This window comes from Sardina pilchardus, chromosome 18, assembly GCF_963854185.1.
Source record: "Sardina pilchardus chromosome 18, fSarPil1.1, whole genome shotgun sequence".
Lineage (NCBI taxonomy): Eukaryota > Metazoa > Chordata > Actinopteri > Clupeiformes > Clupeidae > Sardina > Sardina pilchardus.
Genome location: NC_085011.1, coordinates 6,873,617 through 6,891,202, shown reverse-complemented (window position 1 = coordinate 6,891,202; position 17,586 = coordinate 6,873,617). Strand labels below are relative to the sequence as shown.

At 41.8% G+C, this 17,586-nt stretch overlaps 1 protein-coding gene across 1 annotated transcript in view; it reads left to right on the top strand.

Moving 5' to 3' along the window:
• abcc2 (ATP-binding cassette, sub-family C (CFTR/MRP), member 2) overlaps positions 1-17,137 on the top strand; it is a 37,578-nt gene extending 20,441 nt beyond the window's left edge. The window contains exons 21-32 of the mRNA XM_062518974.1: positions 1,310-1,412; positions 7,143-7,362; positions 7,678-7,832; positions 8,419-8,574; positions 8,861-9,060; positions 9,193-9,319; positions 9,442-9,543; positions 9,762-9,905; positions 10,253-10,411; positions 10,540-10,706; positions 11,093-11,287; positions 16,763-17,137. Of these exons, the coding sequence (XP_062374958.1) occupies positions 1,310-1,412; positions 7,143-7,362; positions 7,678-7,832; positions 8,419-8,574; positions 8,861-9,060; positions 9,193-9,319; positions 9,442-9,543; positions 9,762-9,905; positions 10,253-10,411; positions 10,540-10,706; positions 11,093-11,287; positions 16,763-16,892 (1,858 nt within the window). The 3' untranslated portion in view covers positions 16,893-17,137. The remainder of the gene's footprint in view (positions 1-1,309; positions 1,413-7,142; positions 7,363-7,677; positions 7,833-8,418; positions 8,575-8,860; positions 9,061-9,192; positions 9,320-9,441; positions 9,544-9,761; positions 9,906-10,252; positions 10,412-10,539; positions 10,707-11,092; positions 11,288-16,762) is intronic.
• The last annotated feature ends 449 nt before the right edge of the window (positions 17,138-17,586 follow it).

Below are 17,586 nucleotides of genomic sequence, written 5' to 3'. Positions count from 1 at the left end.
ACAATGGCGGCACGCAGCGAGGAGTCTTGTGCTGACATCGATTCTGCTATTTCAACCGTTTTGTCGAATCTATCGAGTATTCATTCTTTCAGAGAATAGTTTTGAAGACATTTATTGGTGGCAAGGATGTTTTTACTCTTCTTCCGACCGGGTTTGGCAAGAACTTGAAGAAGCCTAGCACGTCATTCAAGATAACAGGCAAGTGGTTTATCAAATCACATGCGAGGATGTTTTACAAGGACCCGCCTTCAGAAATACATCTCCTATCGAGAAGTCCCAGATCCTTGTGTGAAGCAGACAGCGAACTACAGGATCTGGCGAAAGTCAGGTTAGCGTCAGATCGCCCTGAGGACAAAGGACCTCCTCAACCTGTCTTAGTATGACAGTGAGAGAGGTCTGCCACTGAACATCTGTGTCTACCTCTGTTTGTTGAGTGTGCTGTGTGGGTGGTAGAAAAAAAAAAAACAATGTGACAGCAGCTGCATATACTGTATTACAGTATGTCATACACCTCTCCACTCCTGAAAGCTCACTTCCTCTCACTGAAACCAACTGGAGTGTTTACTGCATGTATGACTAACTCCCATCGGCGCAATATTGCCTTGTGAGGTTCATGTCTGAACTTTCGACTCTGTTTGAGATCCGGTCCCAATTGCACAGACAGGGTCATGTGTGACAAGGGCTAAATTGCCTCTGTATCTCCTCTGTGTATCTCCTCTGTACGCCCACGTACACACACACACACACACACACACACACACACACACACACACACATAATAATAATAATAACAACAGAACAAAAACTCACGTTGTAGCTTGCCACAGCTTAGATGTGTTCAGTACTGTAAAACCCATTCAGTGAGCGCAGCCCTCTCCGTCCCGTCAGCTGCGTCGACCACGGCCACTCCAGTCCCGCTCCACTTCACCAGAGTTCTAATCACCTGTCACCTGTTAACTAATTAACCGCAGCCTTTAGAAAGACTGTTCTCCTTGCCACAGCATGAGGTATTGTTTGTACTGAATGTACTGAGCCTTGTAAGAAAACTTATTGTTAAACCACATTGAATGATTATTGTCCTTGTTCTGTAACCTGACTACGATTCTTGGATTTGTGATTTTGGATTGTTAGTCTCTGTACCACTACTCTGTACTACAGTGTTTTGACTTGGATTTCGAACTGGATTTGCTTTCTGATTTTGTCAAAGTAAAGAAACGTTTTCCGCATCTGAGTTTAACTTGCCTACATCATAAGTACTCAATGTTGGTATAATTTAATGATACACAATGCTTATGTGCATGTTTTTCAGCATCCGGCTGAGGAAAACCAGCTCTGTTAGGGCTAAAAAGACTTCAGATGAGGCCAAAAAAGGCCAGAGATTGATTGAGAAAGAAGCCATGGAAACTGGAACGGTATGTTGGTATCCCCTACTTTGAAAAAATAACTGGTAACACTTTATTTTAAGACACACATATTCACCATTAATTAGCTGCTTACTAACATGTATATTAGTAGCATACTAGCCATTTGGTAGTCATTGTAAGTCACTAATTAATACCTTATTCTGCAAGACCTTATTCTACCCTTACTAGACCCTTAATTTAGAACTTCCCCAATGTAACCTCCTAATTACCCCTTATTCATAGTTATTAAGTAAGTTGTTGCATATGAATTATTCATAAAAATGCATGACTCAGTGTGGGGCTTGTAAGGTGTACATATCAGGAATAGTGTGTAATAGTAACTATACATTTTATTCTAATATCGTGCATATGTAAGGGTGCCTCAGACTGTGGACATAGTTATTCTGTGCACTTTCATTTTGACTGTCAAACCCTCCCCTGTGAAGAACTACATTCAATAGCAGCCTAGGACATGGATTGGCAGTAAACCAATCAGTGGCTGTGGAAGTTGGTGTGCCGTCCTATGGGGAGTGTGGAGGGGGCGGGACATGGAGGAGTGGCGCGAAACAGGAACAAGAAGGAAGATGGCAGCCTCCGTGGACGAGACACGTTAGTTGAGTAAACCCTAAGAAAGTAGTTATTTTACCGAGTTGCATATATATTGCTAAGTTCAGTGTAAAGTAGTGTTATTGTGTCCCTGTGGCGGACGAAGAATATCTGGAACGGTTGTGTCACAGAGAAGAATGTGCTTCAATCAACTTTGCGTCGTTGCTATTCAGAAAGTGTATGACGTCGTAGTGTGAGGAGGAATTGCCTCACTAGTCATCTTACTGTGAAGTTAAACTAGCTTTAGAAATTAACATATTAGTGTCGTCGTTCTGCTGGATCGACGTTGGACGTTTCATCCTGCCAGCTTGTAGCCTGCGAGAAACCAGCGCTTCCCCCTGCCATCTCCCTGCTCCTCCTCTCTCTCACTCCCGCGGGCCGCGGCACTCTCGGTGTGGTCTGTGAGTATTCCCTGCCACATGAGACTCTCCACTCCAGTCATTGACACGACGTGCATCCCGTGAACGATACTTTTTGTATGGAACACTTTTACGTGACCATCTAGTGGCTTGACACTGAGTGAACACTTAACAAAACAGTGACGACAGTGATCAGCAGTGGGCATTGAACTTATTGGGAGTGACTTTTGTGATACTGGCTTTTTGCCTGCAAGGGTATTTACAATGTGTTACTGATGTTATGATGTATGGATGGGGGTTTACTGAATATAAATGCCTGTTTTGAGAGTGTTGTTAGGACCTACTGGTTATGGTGAGCTATACTTATGAAGCATGTTAGGGAGCTTATGTGATTTACAATTACATGTGATAATTTTGTTTTTCTACTTCAAATGGGTAACTGTTTGTGTTAGGTGCTCCTCATTTTCAGTTTGATAAATTCCCTCAGAGTAAGGCTTCATTTATGTGTAGATCTAAGGATCTAAGGATGGGACGTTTTCATTGTCTAAGGGTTCAATTCTAGTTAAAGCAATAGAGAAATAAAAGGTAACTTTTCTATACCACAACATGAGTGTGCTGGAGTGAGGTTACATTATGGCGTCCACGAACAGGATATTTACCTAAGCAAAACCCCTCACTACTATTCTTAGACTTATTAGCCTTTGTTAGTGCCATTCAGAAGTAGGGTCTCAGTCATCAGGCTACAGTCATGGATGATTTGAAGAAACAATTTGAAGAGCTGCAAGGAAAATTTGAAGAGCAGTCGAAACACATGAGGGAACAGGCGCAATTACTTGCGCAGGCAAGAAGTGACCAAAGGGATGCAATGGAAATGGCAAAGGTGGTCATTGAGCAGAAAACCCCCACTACAGTATACATACAAAGAGACAGAAAATGTCCAGACTTTAGTGGTGCACAAAAAGAAGGGGAAATGTGCATTGAGGAATGGATCACAGCTGTTAAGTCCCACTTTTCAGTATGTAAAATTCCAGATGAGGACAAAGTTGAATTAATCAGACAACATGTGAAAGGGGAGGCCAAGGTAACTGTAAAACTGAGAGTCAAAGATGATGAGACTGACATTGGAAATGTTTTCAAGATGCTAGAAGAAGTTTATGGGGATAAAGTTCCAGTGGGCATTAGGCTGAGGGAATTTTATGACCGGAAACAAGCAGCAGCTGAGCGGATACGAGCTTACGGGTACGACTTGGAGGAGAAACTTCGCCGTCTAAAGCGTCGTGATCCAAAATGCATCTCGGACACTAATGTCATGTTGAAAGAGCAGTTTGTCCTTGGCCTCAAAGATGATAACCTCAGAAGAGAAATAAAGAGACAGGCAAAAGAACAGTCAGGGCTAACATTTCAGGAATTGATGAAAGCAGCAATTGATTGGTCGGAGGAGGAGGAGACCTCCCAAACCACACGTGACAAAAGCCATACTCGTAGCACCGTAAATAGTGTAGCCACTGAAGACGCACCCTCAGCATTGACATTACAGTCTCTACATGAAGCAATCCAGAAATTAGCTGCGAGACAGGAAGAACTTTACAGCGTAGTACAGAGGCCTGAAAAGCATGTAACCGTTAGGCCTAAACAGCAAAGACCCCCACAGAGGGACGAGTTGGGACAGCTGATATGCTACAACTGTGGGGAGCCAGGACATATAAGCAGGGAATGTCGGATGGGCCAGGGGAAACGACGCCAAGCTAATGCTATCATATCGGATGTGTCCGGGGGTGATCAAGATGGTCAGGCTGAGGGAGCTATCAAAACAGCAACCGGGGGGGCTATCAATCCAGCATCCACACTCGTGACTGAGCAGAGAGCTGCACCAATGGGCGCTTTTGGCAACTGTTTCACGGTTGATGTCAGCATAGATGGTGTTAAGACATGCTGCTTGCTTGACACAGGCTCGGAGGTTACCACGATGTCTGAGGACCATTTCAAAAAGCACTTTAGAGGAAAGGCATTGTCCCCAGCAAAATGGGTCAAGCTGACAGCGGCCAACGGGCTCAATATTCCGGTTTTGGGCTGTTTGTACACAGACATTGAGTGTTTTGGGAAGAAACTAACCGAGAAGTGTGTGTTCGTGCTGCGGGATGACACAACCAGGGGGAAGGCGTCTAGTCAGGTACCTGGCATTTTGGGCATGAATGTCCTTTGTGACCTGCGCAGTCTTTTTAATGACATGCACGGAGTGCAGATGATGGATCGCCACAACGAGTCTTCTGGAGTGGGAAATTTGCGCCGTGTGTTTGTACAGATGGCAAAGGAAGAACAGTTTGTTGGCCCCAAAGGCAGGATTGGCTATGTTAAAGTCGCCGGTCGTCAAGCAGTCGTGGTACCCCCACTAAGTGAAGTCGTTATTGAGGGCAGTTGCAGAGTTCCTCCGAAAGCTCACAGCCAGGTGTTAGTTGAGGCTTCCCCAACTATCAGCATGCCTCATGGGCTGTTAGTTGCGAATGTCCTGACCCATGCGGTAAAGGGAAAGGTGTCAGTGCGTCTTCTCAATGCACGTCAAGAGCCTGTGGTGCTGCCCCCTAGGTCGAGAGTTGCAGAGCTTAGCAGGCCAGAGAAGGTGTTCCCAAAGGACATGCTTATGTTTGAGGAGGCTGAAGGGGAGCTCCATGTTAGAACACTGGAGGGTGAGGGTGCATGCGAGAATCACCACCCTGGGAGGCTGACAGTGCCTGTCCAAGCCAATGTAATGGGGCTCACACCATCGGAAGTTTCTCAGCTCAATGAGCTGTTACAGAAGTATGGTGATGTTTTCTCAAAGGGAGAGGGAGATTATGGGTATACTACAACGGTGAAACACGAGGTTCATACAGGTGACGCCCATCCTATTAAGCAACGGCACCGGAGGATCCCACCTCATGTGTTTCAAGAGGTGAAACGGCATGTGCAAGACCTTGTTTCACGAGGCATTTTGAGAGAAAGTTGTAGTCCGTGGGCTAGTCCGGCAGTCATTGTTATGAAGCGCGATGGGTCCGTTCGATTTTGCTGTGACTATAGAAAGTTAAATAATGTAACCCATAAAGATGCATACCCTTACACATAGTTAATGAGCTATTTTGCATTTTTCAGAAATAAAGGGTATGGATTGCCCCACTTATGTTTGGGTGACATTTCATTAATGAATATTATATTCCTTTCAGGAGTAAAGTTAGCTGCAGTGTAAATTATGGTCATATTTATGTTAGTAGATGTATATAAATATAACAGAATTGCAATAAAAACATAATTTTATCAAATAAACTGCCTGTGAGAATGGGTCTGTGAAGAAACAGATTCTTGTTTTGAGACTGTATTGTAACTGATCTTCCCCATTAATAGTCCACTGAATTTAGTAATAATAAATAGCATATAATAGTAAACAGTAATAGTAAAATACAAAAAAGTTATTCAAAAATATTTTAATCAACATTGATTTCTGCACAAAATGTTCCTTTCAACCAATATTGCCATCATAGATCCACATAGATTCATTCTACAGAAGACAGCAGGTGCTTGCTTTGTTCAAAAGTCATAGGTGAGAGTTTACTTATGAGAAAGACAGACTTGTGAGCATGACCACTCAAAGTGTTCATGCTCATTCAACATGCAGGTTAATGTTCAGGATGCATTTAGAGAAAGAAGACACTGCTATCACAGGTGTGGATACACTGTAGAAGTATATGAAAATGACAAACAAGGTAAAAAAAGAAGAGACCTGTGACAGCTGTGTCTTCTTTCACACCACACTCTTTTTGCTTCCTCTCTAAATGTGTCCTGAACATTAACCTGCATGTTGAATGAGCATGAACACTGTGTGGTCGTGCTCACAAGTCTGTCTTTCACATTCAGCAAATTCTTCATATGGCTCATCACCAGCATGCACTTGCACTTGGGCCCAGAGAGATGCTTTGTCTTCAATTATTCTCAAACCATATGCACCAATACTTTGCTCCTTATCTCTCTCACCTATGACTTTTGAACAAATCAAGCACCTGCTCTGCTGTCTTCTGTAGAAATGTGTTGGATGGTGGGGGGTACGCGAGCCGAGTCAGGATGTAGAAGGTGGTACGTGGAGAAAAAAGTTTGGGAACCGCTGCTCTAAACGCATCCTGAACATTAACCTGCATGTTGAATGAGCATGAACACTTTGAGTGGGCGTGCTCACAGGTCTGTCTTTCACATAAGTAAAATAAATAAGAATAGGGAAATAACTTTAGAATAGGTAACATATTCGGGTAAATTATGAGTTATTTGCACACTATTAGCACTTGTGGTTTAGTGTTTACTTCTATTTGAATAGACCATCTTTGATAAGTATTATTATGGGTGAATAACTGTTCTTGTGGTACTACCACCTTCCAGAGCCCCATACTGAGCCATGCATATTTAGGTAATAATTAATTTGTTAATTCATATGCAACAACTTACTTAATAACTATGAATAATGGGTAATTAGGAGCTTACAAAGAGGAAGTTCTAAATTAAGGGTCTGGTAAGGGTAGAATAAGGTCTTGCAGAATAAGGTATTAATTAGTGATTTGTAATGACTACCAAATGGCTAGTATGCTACTAATATACATGTTAGTAAGCAGCTAATTAATGGTGAATATGTGTGTCTTAATATAAAGTGTTACCAAATAACTGAAGTTCCTTTTAATTTATGGTCTTGATCTGTTGTGGGTTGACTGACATTTTACAAAATGTTCTAAGTGGACTCTCTGCCCTGGTCTCCAAACAGGTGAAATTTTCAGTCTACGTGCAGTACTTGCGGGCCATGGGCTGGTGCTTCTCCTTCTTGGTCTTTCTGATGTACCTCATCCAGAACGTCGCTTTCATTGGCTCCAACCTGTGGCTGAGTGCATGGACCAATGACGCAGTGACATACTTCAACCAGACATACCCTGCCCATGTGAGGGATATGAGAGTGGGCGTGTTCGGTGCTCTTGGCGTGGCGCAAGGTACGGTACACTAGATAGATAGATAGATAGATAGATACTTTATTGATCAAATTCAATTCAATTGAAGAATTCACTATTGGCTAGTTGCACAAAATGCTCTCGGTGAGCTCGTTTATTTCCTGTGGAGCCAGGTGTGTTTGAACCTGCCACTATTCTGAATGTAATTAGAGTCTACACGGACCCGGTTGGGTGTTGCACCTAGTGAATCAGCACACTACGATAAAGAAGGACACAGTCACCTTTTTCATCTACCAAGATGATGCGCCCCCCGAACACGCCTCTGACCTCTGCAGCGTTGCTGTGATTTTCCACTAGGCATCTTCATCTTCCTGGGCACTCTCCTGCTGGCAGACGGAGCAGTGTCGGCGTCGCGGATACTACACACACGCCTGCTCGTCAACGTGTTGCGTGTGCCCATGCTCTTCTTCGACACCACGCCGTCTGGCAGAGTGGTCAACCGGTTTGCCAAGGTATGACGAAAAGAGAGAAAGAGAGATAGGGAGAGGGGGAGAGAGAGCGAGAGAAAGAGAGAGAGAGAGATGTGTTTGGGGACCCTTCCCCTGTGGATTAAAGGTATAACGAAAAGAGAGAGAGAGAGAGAGAGAGAAGGAGAGATGTGTTTGAGGACACTTCCCCTGTGGATTCTAAGGTGTGACCGTATCTGAACCTCAGAAATCCTGATAGCCTTGTATCCTATGTGCACGATAGCACTAAGCTGACTCTTTTATATGATTGTTTCATTTAAAAAAAAAAATAGGTAATTAATTAACCTTAATTGCAATACTACATTAATGATGGTGTTGATGGGGTGTTGATTAAGATGATGCTATTATCATTATTTTTAGACTAATTATTACTCTCACAATTGCCACAATTAAAAAATACAGTATTTCCATCATCATGCGGGCGTCTGAGCCTGCTCAGTGTCTACAGATTGCTACAGATGTTCTGATCCTCAGCCACATCACCACCCAGCACGGGGTGTTAGACGTGTCGTCTACTCGCTGTAACGTCTGTGTCTCTCCCCACCCCCCAACCTTCACCCCTCCCCTTCAGGATATGTTCACGGTGGACGAGATGATCCCCATGTCCTTCCGCTCCTGGGTCCTCTGCCTGCTGGGGGTGATCGGCACCCTGTTAGTCATCTGCCTGGCCACCCCGATATTTCTAGCCGTCATTGTGCCCCTGGCTGTCGTCTATTACTTTGTGCAGGTAATGTGATTAGCCCACTCAGTCCCATCTCTAATTCAGAATGGCAATATAGCATTATACTGCCAAAGGCTCTCCAAGCCTTTTTGAGAGATCTCCTTTTGTTGACAGTTTGAATGACTGTATAAATGTACACCCGCACACAGGGCTTGCAAGGTGTTTATTTTCTTGTCACGAGGCATGGGGGTTAATGCAGCTAGAAATTGTATGGTTTATGCACGACAGTCAGTGTGTGCAAGTGCATGGCACCAAAATTGAAGACTGAAAGTCTCCATCGTTTATTCCGCAGAGGTTTTATGTCGCAGCGTCAAGGCAGCTCAGGCGTCTGGACTCTGTTTCCCGCTCACCCATCTACTCCCATTTTGGAGAGACTGTGGCCGGCCTGTCCGTCATCAGGGCTTACGGCCACCAGGACCGATTCCTGAAACACAACGAAATGACCATGGACGAGAACCTCAAGAGCGTCTATCCCTGGATAGTTTCTAACAGGTTGGAAAGTGCAGTTTCATTTGACTTATAATTACATTCTTGAGCCGGTCTTGCTGAGTCTCTGATGATTTGCCCTTTTGCAAGTTACTGTAACTGCTGGTGGTGTGCACTTTCTGTTGAAATGCTCTGCAGGTGGCTTGCCATTCGACTGGAGGGTCTGGGAAATTTGGTGGTGTTTTTCGCTGCGTTGTTTGCAGTGCTGGCACGAGATTCACTGAGCAGTGGACTGGTTGGACTGTCCATCTCCTATGCTTTAAATGTATGTAATTTCCTCAAATTCCTCCCTTAGATAGCCATGCACTACAGTTATTTTATTGTCTGATATAGTCCTACAATCGTTCTTCAATGATTTCCTGTACCTATTCCCTTGCATATTCTTAGGTGACTCAGACCTTGAATTGGTTGGTGAGAATGACCTCCGAACTTGAAACCAACATTGTCGCAGTGGAGAGAGTGAGCGAATACACCGAGATCAAAAATGAGGTATACCTCATCAACATGTAAAAATGACCATAGATCAGTTTTATTTATCCTAATGTGGCCTTCCTCTACCTCTAAGAGGCGTTTTCTAGTTTGTGTGTTTTTGGATTTATGTATTTAAATATTATATATTGAATATTGAAATCCCCTGTGGTAATTGTCCATATTGTGTCAACAGTACAAGCGTTGAATCCAATTTATTTCCCCTGTTGTTTTATTAGGCTGCCTGGATCACAGACAAGAGTCCAGATAAAGCCTGGCCTGAAACTGGGAAGATTCGTTTTGAGAATTACAAAGTCCGCTACCGTCCTGAGTTGGACCTGGTTCTGCATGGGATCACGTGTGATATTGACAGCACTGAGAAAGTAAGGGCTCAGCTGCTGCAGTCTCAAAGACTCTTTTAAACATTTTAGCTACTTAAAGGAGGATGTGTCTAATCAATTCATAACCTTCAAGTAAATCCTTGAGGGACTCTGAAATGGGCTCGTGTTCCTCTTATTGTTAACACCAGATAATTGGATTGTCTGTGTGTGTGTGTGTGTGTGTGTGTGTGTGTGTGTGTGTGTGTGTGTGAGTGTTTGCAATTCATTTGTTCATTATTTTGTTAGATTATGCTCATTGGCGCTATTCTCCATGATAATACTATCTCCCAAGACAAATATCAGATAAATCCACTCTTTATCACAGCTGACCACATGGCTCTCGTTCGCAGATTGGTATCGTGGGCCGCACTGGGGCAGGAAAGTCCAGTCTCACAAATTGCTTGTTCCGTATCATCGAAGCTTCTGAGGGGAAGATCCTCATAGACGGAGTGGACATTGCCACCATTGGCCTGCATGATCTTAGAAGCAGACTGACTATCATACCACAGGTGGCTAACCCAACAGTGTATTTATCTATTCATGCAGTGTGTAAAATGAAAATTAGAATATGGTCAGCTTTGCAAGATCGTATTTGTGCGATGTGATCTTCATGGTTTTCTCACGTCCATCTTGGCAGGATCCCGTGCTGTTCTCTGGAAGTCTCCGCATGAATCTGGACCCGTTTGAGAAGTTTAGTGATGAGGAGCTGTGGAGAGCATTGGAGCTCTCCCACTTGAAGGAGTTTGCACAGGGTCTGCCCGAAAGGCTGCTCTATGAGGTCTCGGAAGGAGGCGAGAACCTCAGGTGAGCTTGTGTTGCCAAGCATTTCTTTTTCGAATCGTGCAGTGGTACCATAAGCCAGTGCTGGCCACATCCTCTAGTTTTCTTAGACTACTTAATTAATGCATTCTTTTTGGATTACAAAATGCAGCACCCAATTTTGCAGGAAGTGGAGCAACTAGTCTTGCTATTCTATCACATTTCTGGAAAAGATCTTCAAAATGTGTAGAACTTACAACTCTAGTTTAAACTACTTTGTGACGTAATGAGACTTTTGTTTTATTTCAGTTCCCTTTTTAGAATTCACTTCCAACAAGATGGTTGTGTGGTGCTTTATAACTGCAGATCCTTAATACATACAGCTGATATATTTTTGTTCTTTTTTCTTTGTTTGGTTTCCTCTTTCCCAGTGTCGGGCAGCGTCAGCTCCTCTGCCTGGCCAGAGCTCTGCTTAGGAAGTCCCGCATCCTGATCCTGGACGAGGCCACAGCTGCCGTGGACCTGGAGACAGACGACCTGATCCAGACCACCATCAGCAAGGAGTTCTCGGACTGCACAGTGCTCACCATCGCTCACCGGCTCAATACCATCCTGGACAGCTCGCGGTAAGCAAGAGTAGCCTCACTTGTGTTTCCATTGCATGTTTCACAATCACTGTTATTCTGAAACTGTACTTGTCGATATTTGATTGTGCACATCTCTAGGCTTGTATGGAACAGTGTTACGATATTCAACCATGTCATTCACAACAGGGCTGTTGTGCAGGACTAATTAGTTGTTGATTACGGAGGGGAGGTGGTCTAGGGAAGGGCATAAATAAGGCTAAAAGTAGCTCTTCAAGCAACACTTTTGTACCTTAAAACAATGTTTCCAAAATCATTTCAGTAGTTCATCAACTTGAAACAGGGTGAATGGCGCTTCGCGAATTGGCTATTGGCTATAACCACACTATGCAAGTTTACCAGATTGGGTAACAGTTCCGTAGTACAATGGAATAAGATATAAGAAACTACAAATTTGACACAATACATCATATATTCATAAAATCATGCAACATACTCTAGCTCACAGGTGTCAAACTCAAGGCCCGCGGGCCAGATGCGGCCCGCCACGTCATTTCATATGGCCCGCGAGAGCTTTAAGGGTCTGATACAGTATGTGGCCCGCGAGAGCTTAAAAGGTCCGATACAGTTTTTGCGTATAGGCAATACACTGCAATACAATGCAATACAATGCACGCATGTGAGACTGACAGGGAGGCAACATCAACCACCTTCCTCTATGATCAGTGCAACTGGCTACATCAGATGTGATAGCAACGTGTACGTGTGAAAACAAAATAGACCAGTATTCTAAACTATTTTAGCGAACGGAGCGCCTAAATTACGCGCTCGGTTTAGCCTGCCTGTGAAACGCATGATTGTTTGAAGTGCGTGTGCTTCTTTGAGAGGGGAATCGATGTAAGTTGTAAACTACGTGATACGTTTACGTCTACGTTTAAAAGGCATGTATAATTGTGTGTAGTCCTATTATCCAAAAAATCCAGCTCCAAATCCTTGCTAATCGAGCAAGTGATTGTTTGGCCAAAAGCGAAAATAAGCCTATTCTTACCGAGAACAGGTGCATTCATATCAGGCAAGCAGAGGTATGCTAGAAGTTTGTAGTAATCGCCCTGTTGCTTTGCATTTTCATTTCAGTTTAAAACGAACAACATAGAATCCACACAACACCTTTCAACTTTAAAACTTCAAAGAAAAAGTCCACCGGGACCGTTCGCTTCTACTGTATGTGTATGGAACGGTGTAGGCTAGTGACGCATTTCATATGGATGCACTTTTTGACATGACAAAAATGTTAGCCTACTCGTTTGCATCACTTGCTAGATGTAAAACTGCATTTCGTTCCTGGTATTTCACTCGTGCAATGACAGTAAAGTTGAATATACTCGAATCTAAAAGCTCAGAAATATGAAAAAAAAAAAAGAATCCATGGCATGATCTCTTCCTGACTGACCAGTGACCCTCATTGAAAAGTCAAACTGTATGGAACTGACAGTGGTGTTTTGTTTTTACAAAACATAACAATAATAAAAAAGAACATGTCATGCTGATACTTTTTGCTCTTCTCGATTTTAGAAGTTTTACCGATGCTAAAGATTTTGTGGCTGGTGCTACAAATCTTAGAAGTTACATCTGGCCCTTTGAGGGCAACCATTGGGCTGATGTGGCCCTCGGTGAAAATGAGTTTGACACCCCTGCTCTAGCTTGTCTATGGACATTTTTATTTGCTGGATAAACAAATAGTGTTCATGCGACAGAGGAAAAGTGCTTTAGGCTATGTACATGCGTAGCCGGGTATTTTTTTTTTTTTTTTGGGCTTTTATGCCTTTAATGATAGGACAGTAGAGAGAGACAGGAAGTGAGTAGGAGAGAGTGTCGGGGTGGGATCCGGAAAGGACCACGGGGCGGGAATCGAACCCGGGTCGCCGGCGTGCGGTGCAGGTGCCCCAGCCAGTCGCGCCACGGCTGGGGAGCCGGGTATTTTTAAAACCGAATATTTCCCCCCCTCCATTTATAAAATAATTGTATCCACATTACCTCGTTTTTGAAAAAAAAAAACCTTCCACACATAACCGGAGATCTGCGTTTTGAAGGCACTCAGATCCATACAGTAAACAAAGGTCGCACGTTTGACGTCAGAGCAGATTTGTTGTTGTTTTGGCGCATATTCTGACGTTCGGCTCTGGTTATCTCTGGCTACACGCCAATTTATAAACGTAGAATTCGCAGATCTTCATTTTGCCCGGAGTTTTTTTTAAACATTCGTTTACATGCGTGGATGACAGGTCCAAACATAGACAAATACCTTTGTTTAAGCAGATACCCGGCTACGTGTGTACGGGGCCTTAGTTTTTTTTTTTTTTTTTATTATTAATGAAATTTAAACATACAACTCAAAATCATAAGGACAATCAAGATATACAAGACGCTAGGGGGAAGAAAATAATACAGAAGTAATTAGTGAAACTATACAAATAATAGCCTAATAAAAATAATAATAAAAGAAATAACATAAAATAGACCATAATAATTCACAAAAGCAATAATTTCAACATGTCTGAAGACACTTTCATGGCAACCTTATTTCTTACTTTTTGGAGTGACGATAGAAACATTTTAAACTCATTAAAGAAACATACAAAGGAGGGTTTTGTATTTCTCCATTTACAACAATGTATATGATATTTACCCATAATAATAATGATGTTAATTAAATCAAAAAAGGAAGTGTTTACATTACAGAAAAGTACATCAGTGGACATAAAAGGCGGAAGGTCATGAATCTTCACAGATATCCACTTGTAAACATTAATCCAAAAAATACTGGAAGCAGGGCAAGAGAAAAACATGTGTTCTAGTGTATCATCTGATAAGTTACAAAAATTACATAGTTCAACCTCAAATTTAAATCTTTTTTTAAGAAAGTCGCCAACTGGATATATTTTATTAATAATTTTAAAATGAGTTTCTTTAACCTTGGGGGGGACAGGCCATTTAATGTACTTTGTAAAAGCCTTCTCCAGTACTGATGAACTGTCAGCTTCTACAAATAAGGCTCTATTGAAGCGGTGAAACAAACTATTTTTTAAAACATTGCCAATAAATCTGTTATTACATTTGTTATCTGTAATGGGAGTCAAATTTATTACCAGTTCAGGTAAGACTGTTTCAATACTAGAACACCTTAAAGTATTTTGGATCATTTTAAGCAGTGGTATGGGGATTGCCTTGCAAATCTTATTATATTCATGCTGGGTGCAATTTAAGTTATATTTACTCTTAAGGGACAGATGATCCAGCAATTCCCCATTACTATCCAATATGTCCGTTATAAACACAATGCCTTTTTCAAACCATTCCTTCTTAAAAAGAGACTTCCTATTTATGATGATTACTCTATTATTCCATAAAGTTGATCCATGAGGAGAAAAGTTATGGGTAAATATCATCCTCCAAAACAAAAGAATCTGTCTATAGAAATTTGACAATTTCACTGGCAACTTATATACATCAAAATCACATTTCAACAAAAAATCAAGCCCTCCTATTTTTTTGAACAAAGACCTTGGTATACAGTGCCTATAGAAAGTTATCATACCCTTTTGAAATAGTTACTTTTTTTGTCTTACAGCCTGAAATCAAAACCCATTTAAAAAAAAATCTTTTCCAGTTTTATTTACAAATGTAGCTGTACAACATCAAAATAATGAAAAAAAAGTCAACAGTTCTGAAAATTAATAAAAAATTAAAAACTAGAATAACAGGGTTGGAAAAGTCATCATACCCCTGGCTTAATACTTTGTCAAGCTTCCTTTTGTTTTCATTACAGCCATCAATCTGTTTGGATATGTCTCTATTATAGCTTTGCACACCTAGACAGGGGAATATTTGCCCAATTTTCCGTGCAGAATTGTTAAAATTTAGTCAAATTCTGTAGGGAATGGCGATGGACTGCTCTCTTCAAGTCAATCCACATATTTTCTATAGGATTTAAGTCAGGGCTCTGACTTTGCCACTCAAGGATATTCACCATCCTATCCTTAAGCCACTGCTTTGTTCTTTTGGCAGTATGTTTAAGATTTTTGTCGTGTTGGAAGGCGAATGACCTCCCCATCCTCAGCTGTTTAGGGGAGGGACGCAGGTTTTCCTCAAGAATTTTGGTGTACTTGGCAGCATCCAATTTCCCTTCTATCCTGACCAATTGCCCAGTCCCCGCTGCAGAGAAACATCCCCAAAACATAATGTTGCCCCCACCATGCTTCAAAGTAGGTATGGTGTGTTTTGGGTGTGTTTGGGTGTGTATACTGTGTTTGGTTAGCGCCTGGAGCTCAGTCCAAAAACTTCAATCTTAGTCTCCAAAAAGTTCGATCTTAGTCTCATCTGACCATATAAGCTTTTTCCACATGGTAGCAGAATATTCCAGATGTGTTTTTGCACTGAACTCCAAGCGCAATGTTTGGCGAAAACCAACACAGTACACCACCCAAAACACACCATGCCTAGTGTGAAGCATGGTGGGGGCAACATTATGTTGTGGGGATGTTTCTTTTCAGCGGGAACTGGGCAATTGGTCAGGATAGAAGGGAAAATGGATGCTGCCAAGTACACCCACATTCTTAAGGAAAACCTGCGTCCCTCTCCTAGACAGCTGAGGATGGGGAGGTCATTCGCCTTCATACACGACAATAATCCTAAACATACTGCCAAAAGAACAAAGCAGTGGCTTAAGGATAGGATGGTGAATATCCTTGAGTGGCAAAGTCAGAGCCCTGACTTAAATCCTATAGAAAATATGTGGATTGACTTGAAGAGAGCAGTCCATCGCCATTCCCTATAGAATTTGACAAAATTTTAACATTTCTGTACGGAAAATTGGGCAAATATTCCCCTATCTAGGTGTGCAAAGCTATAATAGAGACATATCCAAACAGATTGATGGCTGTAATGAGAGCAAAAGGAAGCTTTACAAAGTATTAAGTCAGGGGTATGATGACTTTTCCAACCCTGTTATTCTAGTTTTTAATTTTTTATTAATTTTCAGAACTGTTTACTTTTTTTTCATTATTTTGATGTTGTACAGCTAAATTTGTTAATAAAACTGGAAAAGATTTTTTTAAAAATGGGTTTTGATTTCAGGCTGTAAGACAAAAAAAAGTAACTATTTCAAAAGGGTATGATGACTTTCTATAGGCACTGTATGATACCACATTGAATCTGGTTGGGACAGAAGAGTTTTAATCCATTTTACCTTCAGAGTACCAACCATAGATTCAAAATCAGGAGCTCTGATACCACCTACTTTATACTCTTTAAGTGTACGGGGCCTTAGTGTTGCTTTAACCGGCGAATTTAGGAGAAACTCTAACCTAAAAGTAGCACCTAAGTCTGGGACAGCTTAAAAGAAGTCGAGAGGACTCCTAACTCACTAAGACCTAAGGCTGTGGTCATTCATTTTGCATGGAGCTTGTTTTTTTTATTATTATCTCACATCTGGGGTGTTTGTGTCCCTGTTCATTCTAGAGTGATGGTGTTGGATGCTGGCAAGATAGTGGAGTTTGATTCACCTAGTGCATTGTTCCGGAAGAAGGGACACTTCTTCTCTATGGCAAAGGATGCTGGAATCACCTCACTTGACTATACTGCACTGTAAGTGTGAGGACATGGGGGACCTGTGTCTCCAGGCATTGCAGTACTTCATGCTACTTCATACATATGTTTTTTGTTTGTTTATCTTCTTATACTGTACATGTCACATATTTAAATTGCCCATTAAGGCTGATGTGATACATTGTCAAGTGTTTTGTACAGTTTAGCCAGGACCACTGTGAAATCTCTTACTTTTGTAATTTTATTTTATATTTAAATAAACATGTTGTCCATGATTGGAGAAAACAATGGGTTTCCAGTTTCATCTGTTCAATAATACATTTTATTGTCACTAAAGAAATGGGGAATTTTAGTAACACTGCTAAGGCTGTCTTATCATGAAGCATCATATGGACTTATTACGAAAAGATTTTGGGATATCATATTGGTTGTCATGCTAACCAGTGTTTCTGCATCAGTTACAAGAGTCAAGAGATTCACATCTGATGTGCCCACGATTATGGCAATATCATTTTAATGTCCAGCACTCAGTGCAAGTCCATAATTCTGAATTATTATAGCTAAAAATGCATTGTAATCGCAGGTATGACAGGTCATTATGAGACCCACAATGCATGCCAAGTTTCGTAGAATTCCATTCATAGGGGACTATATCAGCAACATGCACACAAACGTATGCACACACACACTCACATATAAACATAGACAGGCATACACACACACGCACACGCACACGC